Below are 27751 nucleotides of genomic sequence, written 5' to 3'. Positions count from 1 at the left end.
TATGCTTTTACTTTTTTTAAATTTATTTATCCACAATTAAAGACAATCCCTAAGAGAAGCTTCAGTAAGTATTTTCTGTTAGTGAAGCTTTCTTTGAGATTTCTGCATGACATAAATAGAATATAAAACCCTAGTTCCAACCCATTTTTTCTAGTAATGATCAACACCAATTGATTAAAACTTTGAGTTGGAAGTCACCTAAATAGCCCCTGAGATATCATTGACCTTTTCTAGTAATGATCAGCAGTGATTGGACAGCAGTTGCAGTTACAAATCACCTAAAGGTATATTCCTTATCTTGCACACGTTGGAGCTCAGGTAGGCAGAGTGCTCTATAAACATACTGTAAATATATGTTTTTCCATCACAAGGAAATGACAGAACAGCAACCTCTTCCACCTTACTAGACATCTTTCCAATAGAAGTACACTTATTAGAAGAGATCCGATTACAATGGAAATGACAATAGGGAAAGGTTCAGAAGTCAGGTAAGTCAAGCTTCTAGTAACAGAGTCAAAGTAAGGTGCAAAGAAGCATACAATTTCATGTTTAAAATTGCTTTAACAAAACTAAAAAATGAAAATAATAATGAATGTGAAAGTTACACTCACCCCTACACATGAACAACAGTAAGAGCATTCTGAAATGTTATGGTATTATTTAATAAAATTGTTCCATGGCTAAACCAAATCATTTAATTCTGTTTCTTACAGTTTAGATCATAAAACAATAAGGTCATGGTGTTCCACAGAAGAGTTACTTAACTACAACTTTACCAGTTGTCTTCTACCATTGTTCTTTACATTTAATGTTAAATTTAGAGAGTAAAGGCTCTTTAGGAACAAAAATGTCATATGTTTTGGTTTTCATTAGAAAAAAAACTATATATATATTACTGTACAAGTAGACATACTGTATGCTAATCCATGATGTAGTCAGTTATTATTAAAGTGTATTTAAGATTTGAACATGTAAAATAACCAGGAATTTGAACAGATCCAAGTAATATTCAGGCAATGTTCAGAGTTTAAACGATTGCATAGATTTCAAATAACTTGAAAAAGAATCACTGTGCATATATAAGCGCTTGTCATATGCTCATGTGTATCTCAGTGTCAAATGCATTTTGTTTTTCTTGGAGTGGTAAGAAGGTATCAAACTTAGCATGTTACTTAAAATTTCATAAAAAAAGATATATATATATATATATATATATATAAAGATGTTTAGTTTTAGTTTTAACATTAAATAATCTCTATGAACCTGTTGCGTGTTGTGTTAAAATTTTCATTTTGTTCATCATGCTACTGTAAAAGAAAATAATTTATACAATTGTACATCAAATAGGCATTCAAATGTTTCAGTTCATTTCTATGTAATGTCTCCATAGCCACAACAGCAATCTCAGCCCAAGAAGCTGATTAATTTTAGCACTGTTTGTTCATAGGTTACACATATTCTTATGTACTGAAGAATATTTTTGAGACAGAAGTGATCTTCTCCATTTCTATGACTGTGACTCATTAGTGTCTCCCTCTTATAAACAAAGGATTGGGAACAATCCAGTACCATATGCCAGTCAATTGATTTTCTCCAAAACTTTAGCAACTTGTCTTATTCCTTTGACGGTGTTTCAGTTTCTTCTTTTGGCGCTTCTGGATCTGCAGCCTCCAGAGCTTCCGGCTCAGGCTTTAATATTTTCTCAATTTTGGTTACTCTCTGTTTAAGTTTTTGTTGTGCAGAATCATATTCTGCCAACAGTCTGGCGAATTTGGTTTGCAAGTTATCCACTAAGCCTTCCATGTGAGCTACCTTCTCCTCAACGTCTTTGGGGTCAACGCCAGAATTAGCAACATCTAAATCGAGAAGACCATCCTTCATTAGGATTTGCCTTCCTTTTTCTTCTAGCAAGGCTTTTGCATCAGGATATTCTGTAAGAGCTTCCATAAGGTCATCTTTAGACAGGCAGAAGAGATCAGAATATCCAATACTTTTGATATTTGCTGTTCTTCTGTTACCAGCTTTACTGCCTTTAATGTTAAGAATACTGATTTCTCCAAAGTAGCTTCCATCACTTAAAACCACAAACTGTGTAATACCGTCATCAGCCACCACTGCAAGCTTACCTTCCTTGATTATGTACATTTCCCTGCCAATATCACCTTTCCTACAAATATAATCTCCAGGGCTATATACTTGAGGTTGCAGCTTCAAGACCAATTCAATCAGGAGTCCAGCTTCACAATCTGCAAAGATACGGACTTTTTTCAATGTATCCAGATGGACATTGATAGCAATCTCTGCCCTTAGTTTGTCTGGTAGGTATTTCAGCACTTCTCTTTCATCAACAGCTTTCTTATTTGTCCACAAGTAGTCAAACCACTTGATTACTCTTTTTTCCAAATCTTTACTGACTTTACGGAAATGCATGTACTGTTTGATGGCATCAATTCTGCTCTGGAATTCTGCCCTGGCAGCATTCATGTTTGAAATCATGGAACCAACGTTACCGACGATGGTAGCGAAAATCAAGACTCCCACTAAGAAGTCAGCTACCACAAACCAGAATTCAGAGTCTTGCACAGGTGGTGGTGTTTCACCGATGGTTGTTAGGGTTAGTGTTGACCAGTAGAGACTGTACACATATTTTCTAGCTAGTCGGCCATATTCTGGGTGTGAAGTATTAGGGTAGACCCATGTGTCTTCTCCAAATCCTATAGCTTTTGAAATTGAGTAGTATACGCAAGCATTCCAGTGAATGATGATTACAATGTACATGATAAGGTTGGATATTCTAAAGATGTTTGGATAGTTGGTCCTCGTCTCCGTTCGTTGGAAAAATTCAAACATGCGGGCAATACGAAGTAATTTATTCAATCTGAGTTCTGGGTAATTTAATCCAAATTGCAAATACAGGATGTCTGTTGGTATGATGGACATAACATCCAACTTAAACTGTAACGTCTTTTTGTATTTGTCTCTGAGTTTGCCTTCATCTCTTACCAATAGGCCTTGTTCCAAATAACCTAAAAAAACAAACTAAGGTGAGTGAAAGTATATATTTAAATTCTCAGAAATGATGCTGCTACAATTCTTAGCAAGTACATAATATTACAGTTATTTTATTTATTTGTGTGGACTGATTTGCCCACCCAGTCTTTTATGTTGATGAATTCTTGTGCTTTTCTTGTGCACAAGGAGATTGATGAGAGGTAAGGGTTTAGAGGTTGGGTCTTATGTTGTAGTCCATCAGAAATGAAGTAGGCAGGGGTGAAACTATATGCTTGCGAATTCAGAGCTGTGTTGTCATATCAAAGAAGAAGGTGGAAGCATGCTATAATACAAGCACATGAACAGATATTTTTCTGTACCTTTGCCAAATGTGGCCAAATGTTCATGTATTTCAACAATGTACAAAATTTGATGATTTTCCTTTACTTTCTCTACCCCAGGTTTTATAAATGCTCTTTACATTGGTTCAAGTATATGTAGACCCAAAATCAATTTTCAGTATTTAAAGTATCATGCTTCACTGTATACAACGTTCTTAGGCAAAGTTTTCTAATCTAGTATTACTCAATAGTCATATTCAACTGGAATTGTCCAGGTACTTGCCATGATACTCCCTGATGGGAAGGTGGATCCTCTGGTTCACAAGCCCTCATGGCTAGAGCATGAACAGGCTATAGAGTCACTAACCTCCAGTCTTACCAAAGCACCTTGCAAGGGATGATGGACTGGTAGGATCTCCAGGTACAAAATGTTGCAATCTATCCTTTTTGCTTAAGAAAACTGTATATAGTAAACCATATTCCAAACAATGAAAGATAATGTAAGAGTGAACATACATTTTAATGTAACACAGTTTTAGTTTTACCCTGCTAAAATGTTGACATTCTTATTGGTACAGTACCTAAAACTACACTACTGCATATACATGTTTTTTTTAGCTTTTTATACCTGTTCTTGTTCTTACAAACATGTCTGCTATGTAGATAAAATCAGATAGGTAGTCCAACACAAACCATAATTCCAAATAGTCTTGCTGGAGTTCATCAAAGCAAGCCCTACAAAGAAAAAAATATAATAAAAATTATTACTTATATTCTATATATACTTCATATATTATATAATGTATTACTACAGCATTCCAACAGTGCATAATAGGTTAACATTGAACATCAGTATGGCTGTAATTATATCATATAGATACTACTGCAAACTTTTACACTAACCAAAAGAACCAAGCTTACCAGAAGATGTACATCGCTTTAATTTATCTGCATTTCTTTTCCTAATCCTTAATTTTTAAAATGTGTGGTTTATAGAAGTTTTAAGATAGAATGCAAAAAAAAAAAAGAGATTTAGGTTTTTATCCTTTTTTTTCTCTTATTAGGTTCAGTGTGTGGTTTTATATATTATAGTAACATTTTATATCTAAAATATTTCTGTGGAAAACCACCAAATAATGGAACTTTTCAGGCCAGCATTTACTCAGTATAACCAATCCAACAACAATTTTCTATAAATCACAGACCTATTTTAATTAATATCATTAAAACCAAACATAAAACATAAAAATAAAATCAATGTACATAGCACAGAACCTCCTATTGGGGTTTCCACTGAGGGTACGCCCAATTTTTCTATGCGTTTCCCGGAACAGATCTGCTTCCTCAGGAAAAATAAGGTGATCTACAATCATAAATATATTGTATTCACCTAACCTGACTTCTGTCAGGATTTGCCTTGTTCAATGTTGGGTTTAGTTGAGCTTTCAATATGATATATTTAACTGCCACTATTTTAGACATAAACTCATTCTAAAAGCCACATAGTTGAGTACACATAAATTTGCTAAGACTGTCTAATACAAGGATGTTTTCAGAAAATTATTTTGCCAGTAGTAGATGGGCTTTATATGTGAACTTAGAGTTTATAATAAAACACATTGTAATGAATTTATTAGGAGTAAAAGTAAAGTAGAAAAGATGATAACAAATTGGAAGTTCACCTTGCAATAACCATGGTCCAGTTATACATTACTGGCATTGTAATGCAAAATAGCCAGTTGTAATATGCATTTCCTGATGGATCAATAACATAAATGTCTTTCTTTGGCCTGGAGAGAAAAGAGAGAGTTTGTAAAACCATTAAACATCCAATACATTCAGAGAGAGCAAACAGGAAAAAATCACAAATATAGTTAATACAATCTAACTAGAAAAGAACTAACTAAAGCTGAGGTTTTAAATGTTACTGTATGTTTTGTCTCTTGGATCGCCTATCCCACCCCATTATCGAGATACTGACATTTTTTAATAAATCCAATGAATGAAAGGGGCAGCCAGTTAGTAGGAGAGAGGAGCTTGTATAACTGTGTATTTTTATAATAGCATGAAAACCAAGAAATATGATCATGACAGAAAAGACCACTTTGTCCACTAGCTTTATTCGTTTTTTGTTAATGATGAAGATTTCAGCCTCGTATAATGTTTCTCAGTGGACATTATTCTTTTAAATAATAATAAAATAATAAATTAGGTTTATTCTTTTTGAGCATAAATATCACCTCTGGTGCATATAGGGTTGGTGTCTCCCAAATATACCTAGGCCATGGGCACTTGAGCTTGCATTTGAGCTCCTGGCACTGTCTTCACTGCTCCAAGCTCCCTCCCCTGCCCTGCTTGACTTGACTCTGGGGGATCCAATGCCTACCAGTCAGTGTTGTGTGGGAAGGTAGGGAGTTAACAAAATCATCAGGTGACAAGATGCCAGCAAAGATAAGCAGATAACATACTTTCTATGTTCATTTTTCTTAGACAGGAAACTAAATCTTGTGCAGTCCTATGCAACTAAATGCCTAAAAAACACACATAAGGCACTTTGAAAAGACTGAAACTCAGAAAATCAAATATAACATCAAATGTTATATTTAAATGAATTGTCTCCAGTGTCATCCAAACAATAGAAATGGTATCAAACAGCAAATCCGTGATGGAAAGATGGAAAGTGTTTAAACCCAAGCTGATTTATTTGTGTCTCCTAAATTTGATGATTGTACTGTATCACTAAATCATGTAAAAATCTGTATCATGAAGGGGGAGTTAGGCTAGGTACACACATGCAATAATTGTAGCTGGAAACAAACGATTAACGTCCGAACGTTCAAAATTCCTCAACAAAAAAAGTGAACAACAACAGGCTAACGGTGTGTATACGGTCGTGTAGTGAACGTGGATGGTTCTGCGGTACACTTTTTCTAGTAAATGTCACTTCCTGCATCATTCAAACAATCATATCTAGTGTGTGTACAATATTGGTGGATTATATTTGAACGTTCAAAATATTCTTGAATAATCATTGATCTGTGGTTAGTCGTTCATTTTCTAACGACAATTATTACACATGTGTACCTAGCTTAAATGTCTGGTAAGTTGAAAAACGTACTTCTCTTTTTGGTCTTTGTCTTTATCTTTATCTTTGTCTTTGTCCGTCTTTTCTTTTTCTTTTTCAGTTTGTTTTTTATCCTTTTCTTTTTCACCGTTTTTATTTTCTTTTTCCTTTTTGTCTTTTGTACCCTTTTCTTTTTCTTTGTCTTTGTCTTTCTTCTTTTCTTTGTCCTTTTTCTTTTCCTTTTTGTGCTCAGATTTACTGTGATATGAATGTAAATGAAAGAATATAGGATGTTAGTCTGTGTTTCCCCAGCTAGAATAATTCAGAGTTTCGCACAGAACAATTATGTTTAAACTAATTGCTTTTATGAAAGTTTTTAGCTGTTACAATGGCTGTGGGTATAGACATAAAAAACTATTCAGAAACAATTAGAATGCAGAACAAATTAGAAAAAAAAAACTTCAATCCATGTTTATTCATTAAAGAAAACCTGTTAAATCTGTATTACTCTAAGGAGAACAATATGCATGCTTTAAAATGAAAAATAAAATTATATTTTTTGTAACCTTTCCTCTCACTTTCCAGAATGTCAGTTCAAATACGGGTTACCTTTAAATTGGTTTTAATTTAATCCTTTTAATGTTGTTTCCAGCACTGTGAAGATCACTGTATACATATACAAGTGAATATTCAGACTTTTGAATGAACATTCATCAAATCAACCCCGGTGTTTTCCCCACATCACGTTCCGAAAAGTGTCTGCTTCTGTTAATAATGTAATTTTTACATGAATCTGAATATCAAAATGTTCTAATTAACAGCTTTTGTGCTGGTATCCATTCCATGTATGGGTCACTGCTAATTAAAAGACGTTTACTCTGTTATTCTATTCCTCATACAGAACTGAACTTTTGCTTTAACTATTTACCGTTTCAGTACTGCTTTCATGTTAAATGTTATACGAATTCAGAAAAAGATTGTAAAAGTGCTTACTGTAGTTTTGCATCACAAAAAGTTTGAAATGGTTCATACAAAGATGCAAAGTCATAAGGACAGGAGAATGTTGTTTTAAATAGGGATAGTTTAATGACTTCTATTCTGTTTTATATTGTTTTCCAGCAATTTACTAAATACAAGAAGTAGATTGAAAGGAAAATAATGCCTGACAATCAGACACTAAGGCAAAGACAGCGGTTGTATAACAACACTTGGAGCTGGAGGACTTCACTTCTTTGGTGTAGAAATGTTGATTGCGCAAGATTTGGAAGGGTCAGAAAACACAGAAACATTTATTATAAGTTACCCTTACCTACTCCTTACTATTTACTGTAGCTGACGGGGTTATCCAATCACAACACTGGCTAGGAATAATATGTTTTTAAAAAACAAACATATACAAAGATACAGCACTTAAACTAAAACTAAAACACTTAAACTAACTAACTAAACTAAATACTGTATATAAAAATTTGTATGCCATACAGTTCCCATTATACTTTGTGGCACTCTTTTAGATCAGATATTGTCTAATGTTGTTACAATATCAATTAAACAAATCGAGAAAAACCTACAATTTGCTTGATTATCTAAGAAAAAATCCACAACTTTAACAAGACATCTAAAAATTGTATACATACCTCTTTTTTTCTTTTTTCTTTTTCTTTTTTTCTTCCCTGAAAAATGATAGGTGTTTTAATAATTCCAAGCATTTGATGTAACAGTGTAATATTACAATATGTTTAATGTTCTGTTAACTTTAATTTAACTTTAAGATGAATGAGTTTTACAAACATATTTCAAATGTTTGTAACCTACTGTATCCTAATTGTATCTTTTTAGGTACTTCTATATGGAAGGGGTTACTGTAATACTCAAGTAAAATAAGTATAATATTTTAGTATTAAGCGAATCCAGTTGGAATGTGTTCTGAAGGTTACATTATATTATGCCCTGTTGTTATTATTTTTTTTTTTATCATGGGTCCACCTACTGTTTGGGCAAGTGTACTTCTTGCACTAATCTTTGTCAATTAGTCACCAAGTAAATGAATCAGTGAGCTTGACTTGGTGCATTGCCTGTGTAAGTAGGTCATCATGATGACTTAACTACACTATCACCTTCACAGGGAAAGTCAGAATACTTACTCGTCTTTGTTATTGTTGTTGTTGGTATTGCACACTGTGCCAGGAAGGTGTTGTTCCCTATGGAATAAAAAAATATTTGAGGTTAACACAGTTACTGTCACTACCTGCTATTCTTTTTCTCTACCTTATCTATCAATATTTTTAGCTTTTTGTGTTCCACATTAGGATAAATTAAAATGTCCAAAAAGCTTTTTTACATCCTCATGTTTCAGTCCTTTGCCTAAAGCCACAGCCCCCCACCACCACAAACATACAAACAATCACAGGGGATTCGGCTGGGGCCTCATCAGAAAATGGGGCCCTGATGTATTTGCCAAGGTCTCTTGCCTGATAATTCTTTACCTAGCTAGATATATAGACATAACCCTAGGTTCTGGATAACAAAAAGGAACACTATTACCTGCATTTGTGTGTCACAGATTTCACCTAAATATGGCACAAACAATTTTGTAATCAAATGTTATTTTAAATTACTTTGAGGCTATGGCTACAAACACGTCAGATGATTCTCGTCTGATTATCATTTCAGGGCTAGTTATGGATGATGATCTGACATGTGTACAGCGCTCATCCAACATTGTTCATGGATCTGTCCTGGCAGATCCACGAACTACCATAATGCAAGTGAAGGGGAGAGAGCACAGCGGGGTGCCACTTCCTCATTCTCCACCCTCTCCTCTCCATAGAGTAGAACGGTGCTGTATGTACATCGCTCATTCATGCATCTTTCCGTCTTCTTGTCGTTGGATAGGATAGTGAAAGATCCTTTCCAACGACAAAAGTCTAACGTGTGTACGTAGCTTTATTCTAAAACTGTTTCCCCAGTGTTTAAATACCCATGTTTGAAATTCTCATTCATTCCAAGGGGCCAGTCCACACCAGAGCATTTTATTGATGGGCTGTAAAATTCCTGCAGAGTTTGGAAAGTGTTATATTGTTATAAATACCTCACAAATGCCTCAAAATGCTTAACCTGCCCGGCGGTAGCCCCGAGTGTGACTCGGTGTTTAAAAAAACAGCTTAACCCTGAGTCACAATCAGAGTGGTTAAAAAGTAAAAAATAAACACTTACCTGGTCCCATCTGCGTCCTCCGACATCCTCCAGTGTCTTGCCATCCTCTGCCCGCTTCTCTTTCCTCGATCTGTCACCCGGCGAGTGCGCTGACGTTCCCCGGGAGTTCCCGGTGACGTTGGTGCGTACAGCCATCGCTAGGGGCACGGCAGGAATTTCAAATTATTTTGTATTGGATTCAATACAAAATACCTGTATTGAATGCAATAAACTGAATTTATATGTCTAAATGAAGTACATTTTCTTTCATGAAATATTATTTTACAGTATAATAAAATAGTATATAAAAGTATAATAGTATATATAGTATATAAAAAGTATAAAAGTATAATAGTATATAAAAGTATAATAAAGTTTGAAAGACAAAATCATGTCAAAGTTTAATATTAAATTTATTTAATTTAATGTATTATTTTGACATCATTTTGTGTTTCAAACTGTATTATACTCATACTATTATATTATATTGTAAAATAAATTTTCATGAAAGACAATGTACCGCTTTTGGACATTTAAATTCAGACATAAATGAAGGGCCCAGGAGGTTAAAAGTCCCGAAAGTCAAGATAGAAATAGTGCCTAAACTTACCATTTTATTGAACATGCTGGTAAAGCTTCTATATGTAAAGAACAAACAAAAAGAATTCCAATAAAGTTTGAATTATACATACTTGTGTAGTGCTGAAGTCATTGCATGTACTCGGTTCTTGCTTGAATAAATACTGTAGCATTTTGAATGTTCTTCTGTATGTATTCCACCATTATTTACTTCTTGATTACTTAGTAGTCTATATTTAAACAAGAAAAATAGAAGATATTAATGTTCTATTGATCATATTGTGTGTAAGCTATATATTGGGTATGTTTTCTCAAAACAATATTAAATGTAAGGCATGGGTATATTACATTAATGTTTTAGATAGATTGATCCAATATGATCTGTCTGTGTATAGTTATGGTATAAAGGGAATGTTTTTATCTTGATTACCAAAGCTTTAGGCTTTAAAGAACAATTTTAAGCAATAGTGGCAGTAACCATTGATATATATAACCCATATTTGTATTTTATTTTATCATTTTAGTTATTTTTGTTTCACAATATTTATAGAAAAGGAGCATAAATCTCTGAAAGCTTGTGCCTTGATTTTTTATTTGGTCATCTACATTTTTCATTTTTCACATGAATATTTAATTCTGCATACCATAGTATGTCACTGAGTACTGAGGTTTTGCCCATGTATTCCACTACATTTTATTTTGGCATTGCCATAAAAATACAGAGACATTATTTAAATCGAGAAAGAGGAGAAAGACAGAGTTTTTTTTTGTGGCAAAAATCAATAATCTATATTGGGCATACTGTCACGCTCAGAGATACAGGACCACTAGGGGGTGCTATGGCTTGCATGGAGGTGGTGTGAGCCCTAAGAAGGGCCAAGGTGCACAGTCTAAGCAGTAACCAGGTCTTCATCAGAGCCTCTGATGGTGAGAATGTTGCACCGCTGGTTACTGCCAGGTTGCAATCCTTCAGCACACCAAGGTGGGCAAAGCACGGTACAAAATCACTAAGCAGAAGAATAGTCAAGGAAAGCCGGGGTCCAGACATACAGCAAGCAAGAGAGGTCAGGTCACACGCCAGGGGTCAATAGCCAGGGATCTAGGAGACAGACAGCAATGACACAGGGGCCACTGCGGGCACGGGTTAACACAGGAGACACTGGAAACAGCAGGAGGCACAGGTGACTCAGGGATATTCACAGACAGACAGGAACACAGGAACAGCACAGAGAAGATGGCTAGGAACCAACAAACTGGACAACGAGGGGTTAACACAGGAGCTGGACACAGGTGTACCGGAACTAGCTCAGAAGAACTAGGGAGCTCGGCACTAGTAAGACTTGTTGCACGAACACAAAATGGAGTCTGTGAGCTAGCTAAATAGCCAGGGCTAGTTAAGAGGCTATTTTCTGACTGGAAACAGAGGTACGCCCAGCATCAGAACTGCCCACATGTGCTGGGGAGAGATGCTTGTGCTTTAGTGAGGAACAGGTAAGTGTGATGTAAGTTATAAACAAGAATACAATATGTTACAATCAGCCTACCCAACCGTTGTATATTTATGTTAATTACAGAGTTGCTCTGAGGTTCTCCATACATCCCTTGATGAAGCCTAATGGTGAAATGTGTCGGGATAGAGATTCTTAACTATGCTTTGGGTCAACTTTTAGTCAGGCAACTGATTGTCTGGTATCTACAGGCACCTCCCTGAGCTTGCTATTGCCCAGGGTAGCCTGATTATAACGTATTGTATTTTTGTCTATCTCTTATTGCACATTGTATTGATTTGTTATGTACACCATTTGCATACTTTGATGTATGCCCAATATAGATTATTGATTTTTGCCACATAAAAACCCTGTCCTTCCCCTCTTTTTCTATTTAAATTCTGGCTAAAATTTATGGGGTTGGCAAACCTACTCATGTAACTAAAGAGGTAGGGTTTATAGAATCTCTCTCTCTCTCTCTCTTGCTCTAATACAGGGACAGTATGCTATCATCCAAATATTACCAGCAAAGAAAAAATAACTAGGAATAAATTCTATGTGTACTGTACCTGCTTTCACCATTTTCCATTCGTACAATCTCTTCATCCATGTCTTGTATCGATACTTTTGGTACTGTGCCATAAGTATGCTGAGTATTGATTAATTTGGCCATTGTAATTTTCTTTCTAATAAGGAAAAAATTATCAGTACATAGATTGTTATTTTTAAATGTACATTTGATACTTTATGTATATGCTATTTATACATAATGGCGTAGCTAAATACACATCAGTAGGTGTACATCCAATGTATTCAAAGTTCCGTTGGTAAAAAATAAAATAATGTATTATTATTATTATTGTTAATAATAGAATACATATGAATTCCGAAAATAGGACGAATTCCCCAATTTTCAAAATAGTGGGCTAAGAAATTAGATGCACGGTCGTTTTTTTTTTTTGGTTTGTGATAGAATGTCTTTTAGTAACACCTTGAAGAAACAATTGGACTTGGAACGAGTTTGCCGATCAGGAATTCTGACTTCAAATTTTCTAATCTGTGTGCTTATTTTGGATCATTAACTGAATGTATTGAAGTCAGGGGCAGTAGGTGACTAGTATTCTGGTCTGAAGGTGAATCATATGTGATGATGTGACATTCAAAATAGAAGAACGCTAGATACCAAGCTACGTTTACCGATAAAACCATGTGTGCATATGAGGAGAGGCAGAACTTGTCACAGGACCTAGGTGGTGAGCAATTGTCAGACCACAATCTGTTAACAGTAAACTAAAAGATAGGAGGTCAAGCAGCTGCACAGCGACCTGCAGGAAAAACTGCAAGCAATTATTTCTCCACAAGATACAGAGGGTACAGGTTCATTGGGCTCCACACAAATTATGGAGGACAGGATCGGTGGCCTTTGGGCTTGTTCATTTACCTAAGACAGTTCCCTTTTTTTGGAGTCTCCAACTTTATACTTGACAGACTGGCTTAGCCTGGTGACAACAAATCAAACTCCTGCATGGTTTCAGCTAGGCGAATTTGAGTGGCTTGGCACACCATGAGCCTAACTTTTTTCAGATATTTTGGTAAAGATGAAAGCACTGCCTGGGTTGAATATGTAACTTTCAATTCCAAAGGTAATACCTATCATTTAAAAATGCATCTTTCAAATGATTTTGGGTTCATTTAGACCTTAAATTTCTTCTTTTTTTTTTAGCCTTTCTACCCATCTTTTTACCCCTCTTTTCTTTTTTATTCTTTTAGATATATCTACTTTGAAAATTGTTAAAGTGTGCCAGTTTCTTTAATGCCTTCCATATTGGTTTGGCTCCATGATTCATAAAATCCTGTAGCTTTTAGTTAAATGGCAATGTGCTTACTGCAAAATTGTCTCATATTCTCTTTCATAATACGTTAAAACATTTGTATTGGTCTTGGGGTTAAGCGGTAACCCCCAAGTCACACTCGGGGTAGGTAAACCTATGGGAAGTAATAGTAAATACAGCCTTACCTAATCCGCCGGCGTCCCGCGTCGTCCATCGCCGCGATCTCTGTGTTATTTGTTCTTCCTCCGGCCGGCTGCTGCACCCAATGAGTCACCGGGGAGTTCCCGGTGACGTCAGTGCGTGTGTATGTTGCCGGCGGGGCGGGAAATTCAAAAACCATTTGTATTGCATTTAATGCAAAATAACTGTATTGAATGCAATACATTGGGTTTATATGTGTAAAATCAGTACATTGTTTTCAAGAACATTTATTTACAGTATATATAATAGTATAAGTATAACATGTATTTTTTTTGTTTAAAAAAATTTAAAAAAAATGTTTTTAAATATATAGATTTTTTAATTTATTCAATTTAATATTTTTACATGATTTTGTGTTTCAAACTTTATTATACTCATACTATTATATTATACTGTAAAATAAATTTTCATGAAAATCAATGTACCGCTTTTAGACATATAAAACTGGAAAGAACTGAACCGCTAGGGAGGTTAAATAAAGATTTAAGTGGTCCTCTTTATGACAACAATAAATATTATAATACTGTATTACTTACTTGACCATCTGTAGAATTAGTAGCTGATAATAATGAATTTTTATTATGGCCCCCTAAAAAACCTAAGGTAAACTGAACACCGAACACCTAAAACCTGGAGGCTGCTCATTCTAGTCTCTATATGTGACTAGCTGCCCTAGCTTCTGTCTGTCATTTGGAGGGATTGTCCATCTATTCTAACTTCCTTGTTTTTTCATTTTATTCTGATGTAATAACCTCTATGAAAATGTGCTATTGCTGAACTGAACCTTCCATCTACAAAGTAATTCCATTTTCTAGTTTGAAAGTCCAATATAAGGAAATAAGGGATCCGACAGTCAGACATGGAGGTGTAATTTGCCTACATACTTTGTACCATAACATATCCCTCTTCTTCAGCTTAAAAAGACAGGGGTATAGATACTGTAGTTTAATAACTGTGTCACATTAGGCCAGCTGATCACACTGACACCTGTCAGCGGAGCCAGCAGTCATCCCTCTGGCTGGATTTAGAGACATGTCTGACAGTGATCTGGTTATACATTAACTGGATTAACATTTTAGAGCCATTGAGATTCTTATACGCAGTTTATTTCAATGAAGTATAATGAACGCAATGTTTAGATTACCGAGTAATATTAAAATGTATAAATAAAAAATCATTGTTTAGAAGAAGTGAAATTGTTAGTTCCTAATGTACACAAGGACATCAGACAATAATAATTTCTTAATGTAGCATTACAATATTTATGATCATACAGCCATAAATCATAGCAGGCATACCACTTAGTAAATTTTGGGGACTTGGCTGGATAGGTCAAATTTACCAAATGAAAGATAATTGTACTTTTCTAACTTCTATGCACACTGGCATTCATGCTTGTAGGATATAAATTTGCATGCTAGCTGTGCTGTAATCTGGGACTGATAATATGGTATATCCAAATGCAAGAACAAAAATGTCATAAATTGCATCTTACTGGTCCTTAGTTGTGACGGCTTTTTTTGGAAAAAGGTAGTTAGTGTATTTAAGATTTAAGAAACAATAGTTAACAGTGATGAACTTAACATAGTTCTTCTATGCTGCTTAAACTCAACATAGTCCTCCTATGCTAAACAGTGATAGAATATAACAAATGTGAAATCTTGTCTCAGTACCTGATGTGTTTTGCCTAGAAGGCTTCCTCAGGGGATATAGGAGACATGTTTTTTCAGTATGCTTTATGCGGTGATAACAAGTAGAAACTCATGGAAAAATCCACTGAAGAGTGATGAAAATTTTTCCAAGAATGTTATTTTGTGTTTGTTATTAGTAATTTTATTATGGTTACTATTGGGAGGAAGGCCTGATATTAGTAACCTCCTCCCCAGAATAAAACCACTGAAGTACTGAAGTAATAACTGGGTTTAATTTTATTGTAGAAGGTAAGTATGGTGCCAAGTTTTTCTAGACATATCCGAGTGATGATATATTGGAAGGAATAAAATCTATATCTAAGATGATATCTATGTAAATATAGCGGAGAATGGAAACATCATATAAAAGAATTTACTCTCCAGAAAGTGATGTGCTTGAACCAATAAAGTTGGTATGATAATAACGTTGGTGGTGTGCGGAAGGAAAAGATGGCTGCAGCCGGTCTCTCAAAGTGCTTAATTGACTCTTATAGCTACCCCTTTATTTCCCTATCTGAGTGTTATTGCACAGGAGACTAACACTAAATCAAAATATGGTATTTCAAATTAATAATTTTGAAATATTGTTTAATGAATAAGTACATTCATTGATCTTCATCTTTAATACTCTTTTAACTGAAGGTATTTTGTGTTTTCTCTTTCTATAACTGATTTGTTAGGTGGCAACAATAAAATAACATGATATTTAGTGACTTTGATTGTCAGAAGAGAAGAATATACTTTAAAGTGAATGTCTAATATGAACGTCTGCAATTCAGACAGGTGGTTCTTGCAGAAGCTGCTTTTACCTACCTTCTCATCACCCATCTGTCAAATTTTGCTAAGCAGTGCATGGGCAGTGTTCATAAAAACAGCTATATTTGGTAATATGCCAAAAAATGAATTATCCTAGTCATATAAATGTGTCTGTGTTCTTTGGAGAGAGACAACTTAATTAGGCATTGAGACATCAGCACAAAACACAGATGTTAGCATCAAGGTTCTGATCCAAAAATGTAGAGAAAGTAGAAGCACTATCACCCCCATAGACAGACCTTCCACCTCTTTCCCTAACATGTGCTACACAAAATTTAGGTCACCAGGATTCAATAACTTATTTTGATGTATCTAGAATAGCCATGGAATCTTAATTAGCAAAAATACAGCCAGTGGTAGTGGGACAGAACCATCCCTTAAGAGGTATGATGGCTGATTTCAAGCTGCCACTATTAATGTGAATTCCAATTTGTGTAGCTTTTTCTGCTGCCACAGATACTGCCATAAATTGTAATTTAGAGCGAATAACATTATAGACTCTTCCTTGCTTTAAAAATAAAATGGGAAATATATGAACTTCAATAAATCTTCCAAAAAATGGAGCTCTAATTTGGCTGTCCTCAGGTTGATGGGGTGCCTACATTTTTGAACAATTTAAATAAGTATACTAAATATTTTATTTACCAAATTGTATGCATGTAGCTACTCTGACTCTGAAGTTTCATGGCTTCAGCATTGAATGTGATCATCCTTGGTTATATTTCAGTCTTTTTTTTATACTCTTCAAGTGAGCTGAATTTTCTTGACTGACACACTGTTAACTCTCTCAAGTATTATCTGGTAAATCAGCTAAGCTAACGTTGATGTATATTAATGAGCCTTGATTATCATTCTACTCTGTGAATCCTTCCTAGCTTCTTACCAAAAAAAGAGAACTAAAACAACAGTTTTAAAGCTACTTGCAGTTAGATTTTTTTGTTGGAAAACATTTATTTATCCTATTATTAACACTTAGAAAACAATATTTACAGCTGTCCTTAGACATTATGGGAGGCATTACTCAGAAACACTATTAGTGTTTGGACCTTACAGACTATGACCTCTGTGGGTAACAACACTTTGGTATTCAAAGCTCAATACACTCAATGAGCTACTTCTACCAAATCAGATTTTAAAATGAGTCCCTATGTGGTTTATTCTTTGTATGGATTTCTGACAAATTCTTTGTAGCGATTATTGGCATGCTTCAGTTTGGAATTTTCATTTGTATTGATTATAATGCCACTATGCCCACCCAGGGGAGTTTACAAGAACCCTTCATCTGCAAACTACATTTGTCTCAGGCAATGGTAGTGCATCAGTGCCCTTCCCTACCTTTTCTTTTTTGTGGATTGCTACGTATCACACCCTTTTTTTACATAAAGATGCTAGATCATTGTTGTAAACAATCATTAGTGATTGGTTAAAGACACCATAACAAAAACTAAACCCACAGAGAAAGTGCTGTTTGTTCTATAAAGAAAGGAGGGGGAAGAGTAACGGGAGGCATCCTGCAGCATCCCTCCATTGGAAACTGCAATGGTCATTAGCTATCACTAATTCAGAGAACTGTCAGGACGACCATTAAGAGAAACAAGGGTAAAGCGAAAAGAAGGGGCAGTGGCACTAGGCATGTACGTAGTAGTAGAAGGGGATAAGTTGAAGTGATTTCTCAGCCGCTCCGGCATAACCAAGCCGTAACAGGCCTTCACAAAGTATAGGCACGCCTACCATTTTTTCAACATGATCTACCCATCCCTTACAACCATAGAATTTCGATGATATCATACAGCGGATGACCCAGCACAAATATTTTTATGACACAGCTTTATTATTATAATTATAAATAAATGTTTAATTTTTAGAGCTAAAGCATTTTATTCAGAAAACTTTGAGACCTATCTAATTTTAAGGTAGACCCCTCCAAGACCTTCTATCTCTGCTATTAGACCTAAGCAATCTTTTCTGAGGACCCTTCCAATGCTTACTGGTTTTGCTATGAAATTAAACACTTGTTGCTGGAAAACCCCTCTTAAGGTCTTTGGCCTCTGACATTTTCTTTACCTTTATGACTTATTAGTGCTGCTGTTTGTGTTGTACTAAGGGCTAATTGAAATTGAATATCTATGTACTGTATACTCAAGGGCTTACACTTGAATGTTATGCTACCAAGACAGCTAATTTTGCAGTGGATCGCCATGCAAATGAGGTCCTACAAAAGTACCATAGCTGATCTTGATATTTTTTCTTTCTACGTCTAAGTCATAAATTATTTGATTGCATCACACCATAAGGTGGCTTTACAATGCACACAGAGATACAATTTGAAGGCTAAATTTTTCTATCCTTTGATGCAATGCTTTATACCTTTCTAGATGAGAGTCACATGGCAGCACTAAAGTTATTTTGCACTGGCAGTGGGTACAGAGTAAGAAAACACAAATAATTGCACATTTGCAATCCTAAGTGACAACCGTTTGGAAAACCAGAACAAATGACTGCTTCTGATTGGTTGTTGTGGATTGCTACACATGCACTATTTTTGTACTAATCAGTAACCAATGTTTGGCAACCTGCTCATCTCTTTTGATTGCTGTGCCTCAAGGGCTGAAATAATTGTCTCCTGGGCTTTTGCTCCTGCAATGTACAGCACTGTAAGCACAGTATGAAAAAATGCATCTGCATTGTGTTTGCATAAAAAGTTATCTTATGTATGGCACTTCCTCTTAATCCAGAGTTCAGGACAGAGGCAAACACAAGTTTTGATGGCTAACTCCTCTGCTATAGTCATCCATTTTACATTGGACATTTTCTCTTTTTCCCAAGTAAAGCCACTGACAGAATTAGACTATGGCTTTTTCTGTCCCCATCCATTATCACTAGGCAGAACATTCATCAAGATTGACTGACTAGTGTAAAAATTGCTGAACAAATGGAGAGAGAGACCTAGAACAAGAAGTGCTTGCCATGGATTGCAGATTATATCATTTATTTACTCAAGAGTACCCAAACACTTCAAATTACACAAACACATCAAGCCACCTTCTCCAAGATGGCACGACAAGGTACTTTCTTACCTTTGAAAGTTAAGCTTTTAGACCTTCTTCTCTTATTGTCAAGAACCTAGCCTCCTCCAATATGCCTTGTTCATCTATTACAGGCTCTACCAGATAATTCCCCTACTCCTTTTCTTGACAAGTGGGAAAATACCTAGTCAAAACATTTATACAAGAAAAATGAAATTGCATGATATACACATACGCTTTGCACATGGATCTTCCACCTGGGACCCTGTGATTCTCTAGAGCTTAATTTAGGTTTTAAGCCAGCTAAAAACATTTACTGTAGTTCGGTCAAATCTAAAGTCTATATTACCCATGACCACGTATCCTATGTGTATGACTTGTGCTGCTCTGGCACCCAGAGTTTCTTTCTGTACTTTGGTTTTTGATCCTCTGGCCTGTGAATGCATTATAACTGCTACATCTATAATATATTCTCAGACTCTTGCTTTGATTGTTTAAAACTCACTCTTGACACTGGTAAATCCTAAATTGAACCTGGAATTCTGATGACATAATCCAAAAACTAGTCGGGATTGTTTGACTTTGTTTATGTGTTTACTTTGACCTCATTTGTTTACCTATGCTACCATATTTTAGATGAGATATGAATACAACCTCTTCATAGGGTCCTTTGTTCTCAACAGGAACATATTATTCTATGAACACAGCTTTGTGTTATTGTTATATTAAAGGTAAGTAAAGAGAGTGATACTGCCATGAGAAAAAAAAAGTACGTCCTCTTTCAATTTTAAGGTTTTATGTATCAGGACATATTAGGAAAGCATTTGGTCGTTAGCTGGTTCTAAATATATTTAAATCTAACCTCTGGTATTAAAAAAAAAAAAAAAAACAATCAACAGATTCCCCCACTTCACTGTCAATGATTCAATAGCTTGTAGAACCACCTTCATCAGCAACAACATAAAGTTAAAAAGTTAACTGTTTCTGCAAGACTGCCTCTCACAACATTGTTGAGGAATTTCAGCCCACTTTCCTTTACAACATTGCTTCAGTTCATGGAGATTTGCAGACATTCTCTATGCACAGCTTTCTTAAGGTTACACAGCATTTCAATCAGGTTGAGGTCTGGACTTTGACTGGGCCATTGCAACATTTTGATTCTTTTATGTTTCAGCCATTCTGTTGTAGATTTGCAGGTCCACATGGGATCATTGTACTGGGGGAAGATTTCCACCAAGCTTGAGCTATGGTACAAATGGGCCAACATTTGACTCTAGAATACTTTGGTTTAAAAAGAAGTTTATGTCAATTCAATGACTACAAGGTGCATAGGTCCTGTTGAACCTTGCAGAGATGTAGTTCTTGGGTTTTTATAATTTCACTGAGTATTTTTCTGCCTGGTCTTGAAATTAATTTGCTGGGACAACACCTCCTTTTTTTTTAATCTTTCTTACAATCTTTCAATCAATACAATTACAATGTGAATTATCTTTCTTAAAATTTTATGTAAATAAACTTATAACCCTTTCCAGGTTGATGGGCAACAAGAGTTTCTTCTCTAAAATAATTATTTGTGTCTGTCCTTTTTGGGATTGTGTTAACACACACCCAAATGACTTTTAAGGAGATGGTCATATCTTCTGATGATCAGTTAAAACAAGTGTATGATACAATGTTTCCAAATTGTGACTCAGTCTTTGTTAAATAATTAAAAACATGATAAATTGTCATTTGTTGTTGTTCACCTAAAGTTATATATACCTAATTTTTAGAACTGCCAAGGACCAGATATGTTTTAATATGTCCAGAATTATTTTTTACATGGCTGCATGTATCTTCTGTTCATAAATAAGGTAAAATCATAATACATAGATTCCAGAACTCAAAGATGATTGGATAAAGGTATTGAATTACTGTAGCATTTGTGAGTGAAACCTGACATTTAATAAAAATAGTGGTTTTAATTTACTACTAGGAAGAGCATCCTGATGGCAAAGTAATGAGTATAAAAGTAGTATACAATTATCTACTGATGTTTGATAAGGATAGCATTTGTTACATAGCACGTGCATAACATACATGGCATTTAAAAAACCTTGTGATTTCTTAGGTTTCCTTCATAAATCTTCATTTTCCCTCCATCATTTCAAAACATAAGCTTTATAATGAAAGCTATGTAAGCACTTTTCAGCTTTTGTAACACCTACATTCTACGTTAATAAAACAATTTTCTGAAATATATTACTTCCCTCTGCAACAACTATGTAAAACTTTCGGACAAAAAAAAAATGAAACATAAAACATATGAATTAGTTTATAATGGAGGTCATTACAATTGCCTATAGGCTACCCGCTTGTATCAGTAATTTTAGTACTTCAAGTGTACAGATGTGCCAGTGATTTGGCAAAACAACTTTGTCAACTTTTACAGACAAATATAGGGTCAAGAAATCCTTCACCCACATTGAAATATAAAGAAAGAAATCCATCGCCCAACCATTAAATTGTAAACCATTTAAAGCAGTACAAATTCAATAGAGTCTTTTGTGTTTGCTTTATCATTCACAAGATTAAAGAGATTTTGGGGAGTGGGCGTTAAGGGATGCAATGGACCTGATTTATTAAAGCTCTCCAAGACTGGAGAAGATATACTATTATGGACGAATATGGGGGGACCAAGAAACCTGGAATAGTTGGCAAGTATTTTCAGTCCTGGACTAAATCTATTTAAAGTTTGCTGGATCACCCAGGTTCTCCCTTGATAGTATATCTTCTCCAGTCTTGGAGAGATTCATTAAATTGCGTCCAAAACTTGACCTTAATACAGATTTTTTAGGTTTCACATGTTTTAAAAAAACAAATATTGTGGTTTTTTGTGAATGGCTACTACAGTACTACAGTTATATTTATTACTATATGATTTCCCTGGCAACATATTTATTCTTTTTATATTAGATAACTATTTGATCTAATTGTACTTATGGTCCTATTTTAAAATTGCTGATAACAAATATTAAAAACCAAATAGGTAAATGTAAATTTAATGATAAAATCATAATGGCAGGATGCTAAAAATTGTAACCGAGTATATAGAATGGAGCAAGGATTGGGTCACTACAAATAATGCGACCCCTCCTTCTAGCAAGGCCCACACACCACAAGATCTGCCTATACCACAAGATCTGCCTATGCTGAAAACATGGTGGGCAAGAATGGGGGGGGGGGGGGGGGGGGGAGGTTCAGGTATAAAACCCACACTGGGTTCCCTTGTATTTTTTAAGGGATTTAAAGATATAGCACATTTTTCTGGTGGGTTTAGGCAACATAAATATAAAGTTAACTACATCATCATGCACAAGGGTTATAAGTGAATTTTTTTATTTTCTAATTCCTAATAATGCATTTGCGGTAATACCTATTGCAAAAATAACAATCTGGAGGTATAGTAGAACACAGACACCTGAAAAATTTTACAATACAAGGAAAATATTTTTATATAACATTATTTGTTTTATACAATATAAGAAAAGCAGCAGATATTGGCAAGCTACCATACGTATCAAAATATATATATAAATATTTGAATCAGCAATTAAATTCTTTTTGTAGTATATTTTTAAATTGTCCCTTGTTACTTGTTATTGCGCATTGCAAGTTCTGCAACTTGTATTTGTCTGTACTAGTTTATCAAGTGATATGTGTGCAGAATGACTGATGTTATCTTTGGAGAACTTACAGTATTTGCTTTTCAAGAAAGGTTTTCGGTATTATATTACATTTTTTAGTTTATTTTTCATTTTTAGCAATACTAAAACCCCCAATCTTAAAAAGGTGAGATTTTTTAGATCTAATATATAGGAAGCAAAAATATTTTATATTGTTGAAGAGTTGGCGTGTAACCTTGACAGGCAGGTATTTCACTAACTTTGGATTATGTTTACACCAGGTCAGTAATCTGTTCCTTTATCTTGCTTGGTCAGCTTCCTGTAATGCTGCAGAATCCTATTAAGTCTCTCCATCGGTATATATTCTCGTAATCATGACATTGACTGTATATATGTGAATAGAAGTATGAGCAAAAAACAAGCAAAATTACACAATGCATTCAGTATAATTCAGTGGTTACCCAAATACAACATTAAAATGCAATACAATATGTATATGTTTAAATGATAAAAAATCTAAACTGTACAAATATAATGTATGTATTGTACATTGCCACAGGTTTTTTTCCGATGTTACATGAAGCATTCCAATTGCAAGTATATCCCTAAACAAGCATTTACAAATGCTTTAAAAACCCATTTCGTTACCACTGTAACAGCTCCCTGGTCCTTATTGCAACTTCTTGACATTCCGGTTTGGTGAACTACAATTTTAAACCTCTTTTGTAAACATAATGTAACCTTATTTTGACAATACAAATGTTTTTACAATTATATCAAAGTATTCCTTTAACCTTAACCTCCTGGGTGGTTCCTTTTTGTCCGGATTTATATGTCTAAAAGCAGTACATTGTCTTTCATGAAAATTTATTTTACAGTATAATATAATAGTATGAGTATAATATAGTAATAATGAACTTTGACATGATTTTGTGTTTCAAACTTTATTATACTCATACTATTGTACGGCTGTACTCGTACTGCTTTTAGACATAGAAATCCAGTGTATTGCATTCAATAAAGTTATTTTGTTAAAAATGCAATACAAAATAATTTGAAATTCCCGCCGGCCCCCAGTGGCGGCTGTACGTGCCAACGTGACCAGGAACTCCCAGGGAACGTGAGCACACTCGCCAGGGGACAGATCCAAGGAAGAGAACGCTGCCAGAAGATGGCAGAATGCCGATGGGACCAGGTAAGTATTTGTTTTTTACTTTTTTAACTACCTCAAGTGTCACTCGGGGTTACCCCGGTTACGCTTTCAGCTTGTTTATTTACTGCTAGGAAGGTTAATTCTACCTTTTTTAATAAAAAAAAAAAAAGATTAGAAATACTTTTTTTTAATTTTTAAACAAAGATTCAAAAGTAATTACATATTTAAGCACATGGAATAACAGTTCACATACCTATCCAGTTCTGTTTTAGAGCAGGGCCCACAATGTCTTTCAAAAGCTTATGGAAATGAGATTCTAATTTTATAATTTTAGAGATAGCATGGTCTATGATGATGGTCAAGCATCATCTTGGTATATTGTTATATTGTTCCTTTACTAACTGTCCCTGGCCCATAGCCTTTAAAGATTGTATTTTAGTTTTATCAATAATGGAGGTCCAGCATAGCATGTGCGTTCTGCATGGTAACACAGCCTACATAAAAAACTTCTCAAAACTAAATTTGATATTCCAATTAGTCAGTAGTTTTTTTAAGGTTGTACTTCTAGAAATAATATAATTGCCTCTAGTCTGAGCATCTGAGAAATGTATGATGAGTACACCCTAGACAGAGAAAACAAAGTTCAGCTAACAATACTGTCCAGGCGGTCAATGAGATGTGAGGGAAATCTCCTCAATGGAGGTAAACAGTAAAAAAAAACCCTAACAATGGCTCTGATTTATTAAAGCTCTCCAAGGCAGGAAAAGATACATTTTCATCAGTGAAGCTGGGTGATCAAGTAAACCTGGATTAGATTTCTTATAAAATAATTTGTTATTTGTTAGCACGTTTTCAATTCGGGACCAGATCCATCCCAGGTTTGCTGGATTGCCCAGCTTCACTGATGAAAATGTATTCTCTCCAGCCTTTGAGAGCTTTATTAAATATATTAAATTCTATTTTTTCTCTTTATTTTTTTCTCTAACCCTTCTTTACTCAACAACTAGGAAAAACATTTGTCAGATTCACATACATACAGCTGTATAGTGTTAATATTTAGTTTACACTATTTAAACCACAGGGGGCGCTGTCCTCTTATTTTGCAACGATCTGCATAATATTACAAAATATCATTTGAAACTTGCTTCATTATATTTAACATAACTATACATTTTTGTCAAAACAAGTAAGTCCATTTATCTGGGTAGGGCCTATTTTCAAATGATTTTATCCATAATTTACATTTTTTCTACAGTGAATTAGAAAATTGTATGAATCATGAGTAAAGTTGATTCATGCATTTTATAATTAGGTTCAATGTGAAAAATTCATACATTTTGGATAAAAGTTAGATCAAACTTGGGTAAAAAGATAAATAGATCTCTGAGTTTGATAATTGTCACATTCACTTTATAAATATACCCATAGGGTCACTATAATCTACACAATAGCTAGGGGCATATTTATAAAAGGGCAATTCCTTGAGTTGGCAGAAAAATGCTGTTATTTTTACTGAAATAATGACACAATTGTGAGTGGCTGACCTGATATCACTCTTATGAATGACCAGTTTATAAATTTATTGGGAATCTTACGATTTGCCTGTATTATTTTTAGGGTTCACTATGTCGCGTTGTGTTAGTACAAATTATGCCGTGTGTTAAAGTGGACCTAAACTGAAATGTTAGAATTAGCTGACAAAAGTTGCATGCAAGTCTTGGCGGCTTTTTGTTTTAGCTCTTTGGACCCTGAAGTCCACTGTGGAGTTGGCTGCAAAGATGTCCCCTAGGAAGTGGCAATGACATGATCCTGGGTTGAAAATCTTTTCCAACTAATTGCAAATAGTTTTTAAGAAATCCACCAGCTTTTCTTGACCACCCTGGTTCACTCATGATTGTCTATCTTCTCCAGTCTTGAAGAGCTTTAATAGCTCAGACTCAATGGGCCTGATTTATTAAGGCTTGAGAAGATACACTTTCATCAGTGAAGCTGGTTGATTCAGGAATGGATTTCTTAAACGTCATTTGCTGTTTGTTAGCAAATGTTTTCAATCCTGGACCAGATCCATTCCAGGTTTGCTGGATCACCCAGGGTTCACTGATGAAAGTGTATCCTCTTCAGTCTTGGAGAACTTTATTAAATCATTCCCATTGTGTGGTAGTGAAACACATGTGCATTGGGAAAGTTTGTTGGGATAATAAATGAGAATAAAGGGCACTACAATGCACCAATGACAGTGTGAACAATGCCATAGTGGCTAATTTACACATTTCCAATTTATAATACAATAACAAAATAAACAATAATAAAAATCATGTATAAATTAACACATAAATACGTGGAACTCTCCAACAGAATCTCAAATGATATGTTTCCAGAAAATACAATATATTTTCATTCATCAAAGCCCAGTCCCCAAGTTCTCCTCTGTGTAAATGTGATGGATTCAAGCAACCATTACTGTATGTATGGCTCTCAGGAAAACAAGTCCCACTAATACCCCTTCCCAGGAATTGGTTTTGGTTAGACTGATTTGTTAACACTAGAGGGTGCTATAAATCCTGAAGGGGTTGTGTATGGACAGTTGTTTGAAATCTGAATGTCTTATTTTAATCAATCTGATACTAGAAAATATTAGTGCTTCAAATATATTTGCAAGAAGAGTTGGTAAATTCACCATATATTATTAGATGCTGCATTACTCAATGTGATTTTGATTCAATCATTAAACTGTATTGATCCATTATGAGTAATTTGTAACCTAAGTGTCTGATAAAAGTGTTGTAACACCTGCCACATGATACTGTACAAGATTTAAGCCCCGGATATGAAAGTCCTTTGATTCCTTGTTTTTCTTATTACTACTATGTACTGTTAGCCCAGAGAAAGCAGACAGTTTGTTATGTATAAATTTATGTCTAATGGCAGAAAAGATTTGTGAAGAAAGAAGAGTTCCAGCGGTTGCCCATAATATATGATTTCAGGTATTTTTTTATTGTGTACTAGTTTCATGTTTATAAAGAATCTATGAAATCATATCTTTCTTATATTATATTCTATAGTCTACTTGATTATTTTGTGCTGGGTTATAAATAAATGAAAAAACAGTGAACATTACCTAAAGTAAAACACCTGAAAATGAAAAATAAGTGAACCTTGATACCTGACTCTGCTCCACCTACATAGTCTGTAGAGAAAGGATTCTGTAAATGATGAATTAAAACACTCATTTCTCCATTGTATCTAGGGAGGCATCCACAGTTGTCACCTGGGATGGACTTCAATTATGTCAGCTTATGTTCATTTTTTTTGCATGTTAGATGCATATTAGTTTACATAAAGGAAAGGGTTCTGTGTTCTTTCTTTTTAGTATATAAAAAAAAAATGACATATAGGAAAAATGACATCCTGACAAGAACAATGCATTTCTGGCAAGATATGCAGATAGTTCTAGTCTGAAAAAGGGAAACTAAAGCTGCGTATACCCGTGCAATTATTGTAAAGGATCGTGAAAGATCCTTTCCAACGACAGAGGACTACACGATGCATGAATGAGCTCTGTACATACAGCACCGTTCTGCTCTATGGAGAGGGGAGGGGGACAGCAACGGAGCTGCACCCTGCTGCGCGCTCTCCCCCTTCCCTTGCATTAGGATCGCTCGTCGTTCATCGTTCGTGGATCCGCCAGGACGGATCTACGAACGATGAAC

At 34.9% G+C, this 27751-nt stretch overlaps 1 protein-coding gene across 1 annotated transcript; it reads right to left on the bottom strand.

Moving 5' to 3' along the window:
- Positions 1-638: 638 nt before the first annotated feature.
- On the bottom strand, positions 639-20000 carry CNGA1 (cyclic nucleotide gated channel subunit alpha 1). The gene is made up of 9 exons (XM_072406256.1): positions 19275-20000; positions 12227-12343; positions 10284-10400; positions 8541-8597; positions 8034-8069; positions 6451-6654; positions 5015-5122; positions 3961-4067; positions 639-3026 (listed from the first exon to the last, which is right to left on the bottom strand). Exons 2-9 carry the CDS (start codon positions 12328-12330, stop codon positions 1615-1617), a joined length of 2145 nt encoding a protein of 714 aa, XP_072262357.1. The 5' UTR covers positions 12331-12343; positions 19275-20000; the 3' UTR covers positions 639-1614.
- Between the last annotated feature and the right edge of the window lie 7751 nt (positions 20001-27751).

This window comes from Pyxicephalus adspersus, chromosome 3, assembly GCF_032062135.1.
Source record: "Pyxicephalus adspersus chromosome 3, UCB_Pads_2.0, whole genome shotgun sequence".
Classification (NCBI taxonomy): Eukaryota; Metazoa; Chordata; class Amphibia; order Anura; family Pyxicephalidae; genus Pyxicephalus; species Pyxicephalus adspersus.
Note: the sequence above shows the minus strand (reverse complement) of the source record. Positions and strands in the feature narration are given on the sequence as shown.

Bases quoted from the DNA above. Each gene is read 5' to 3' on its own strand.
- CNGA1 (XM_072406256.1), bottom strand. From the start codon at position 12,330: ATGGCCAAATTAATCAATACTCAGCATACTTATGGCACAGTACCAAAA. The intron at 8,598-10,283 runs GTATGTATAATT...TTTATTCCATAG, and splicing joins ATGACTTCAGCACTACACAA to GGAACAACACCTTCCTGGCA. The intron at 5,123-6,450 runs GTACGTTTTTCA...TTTTCTCTCCAG, and splicing joins GACAAAGACCAAAAAGAGAA to GCCAAAGAAAGACATTTATG.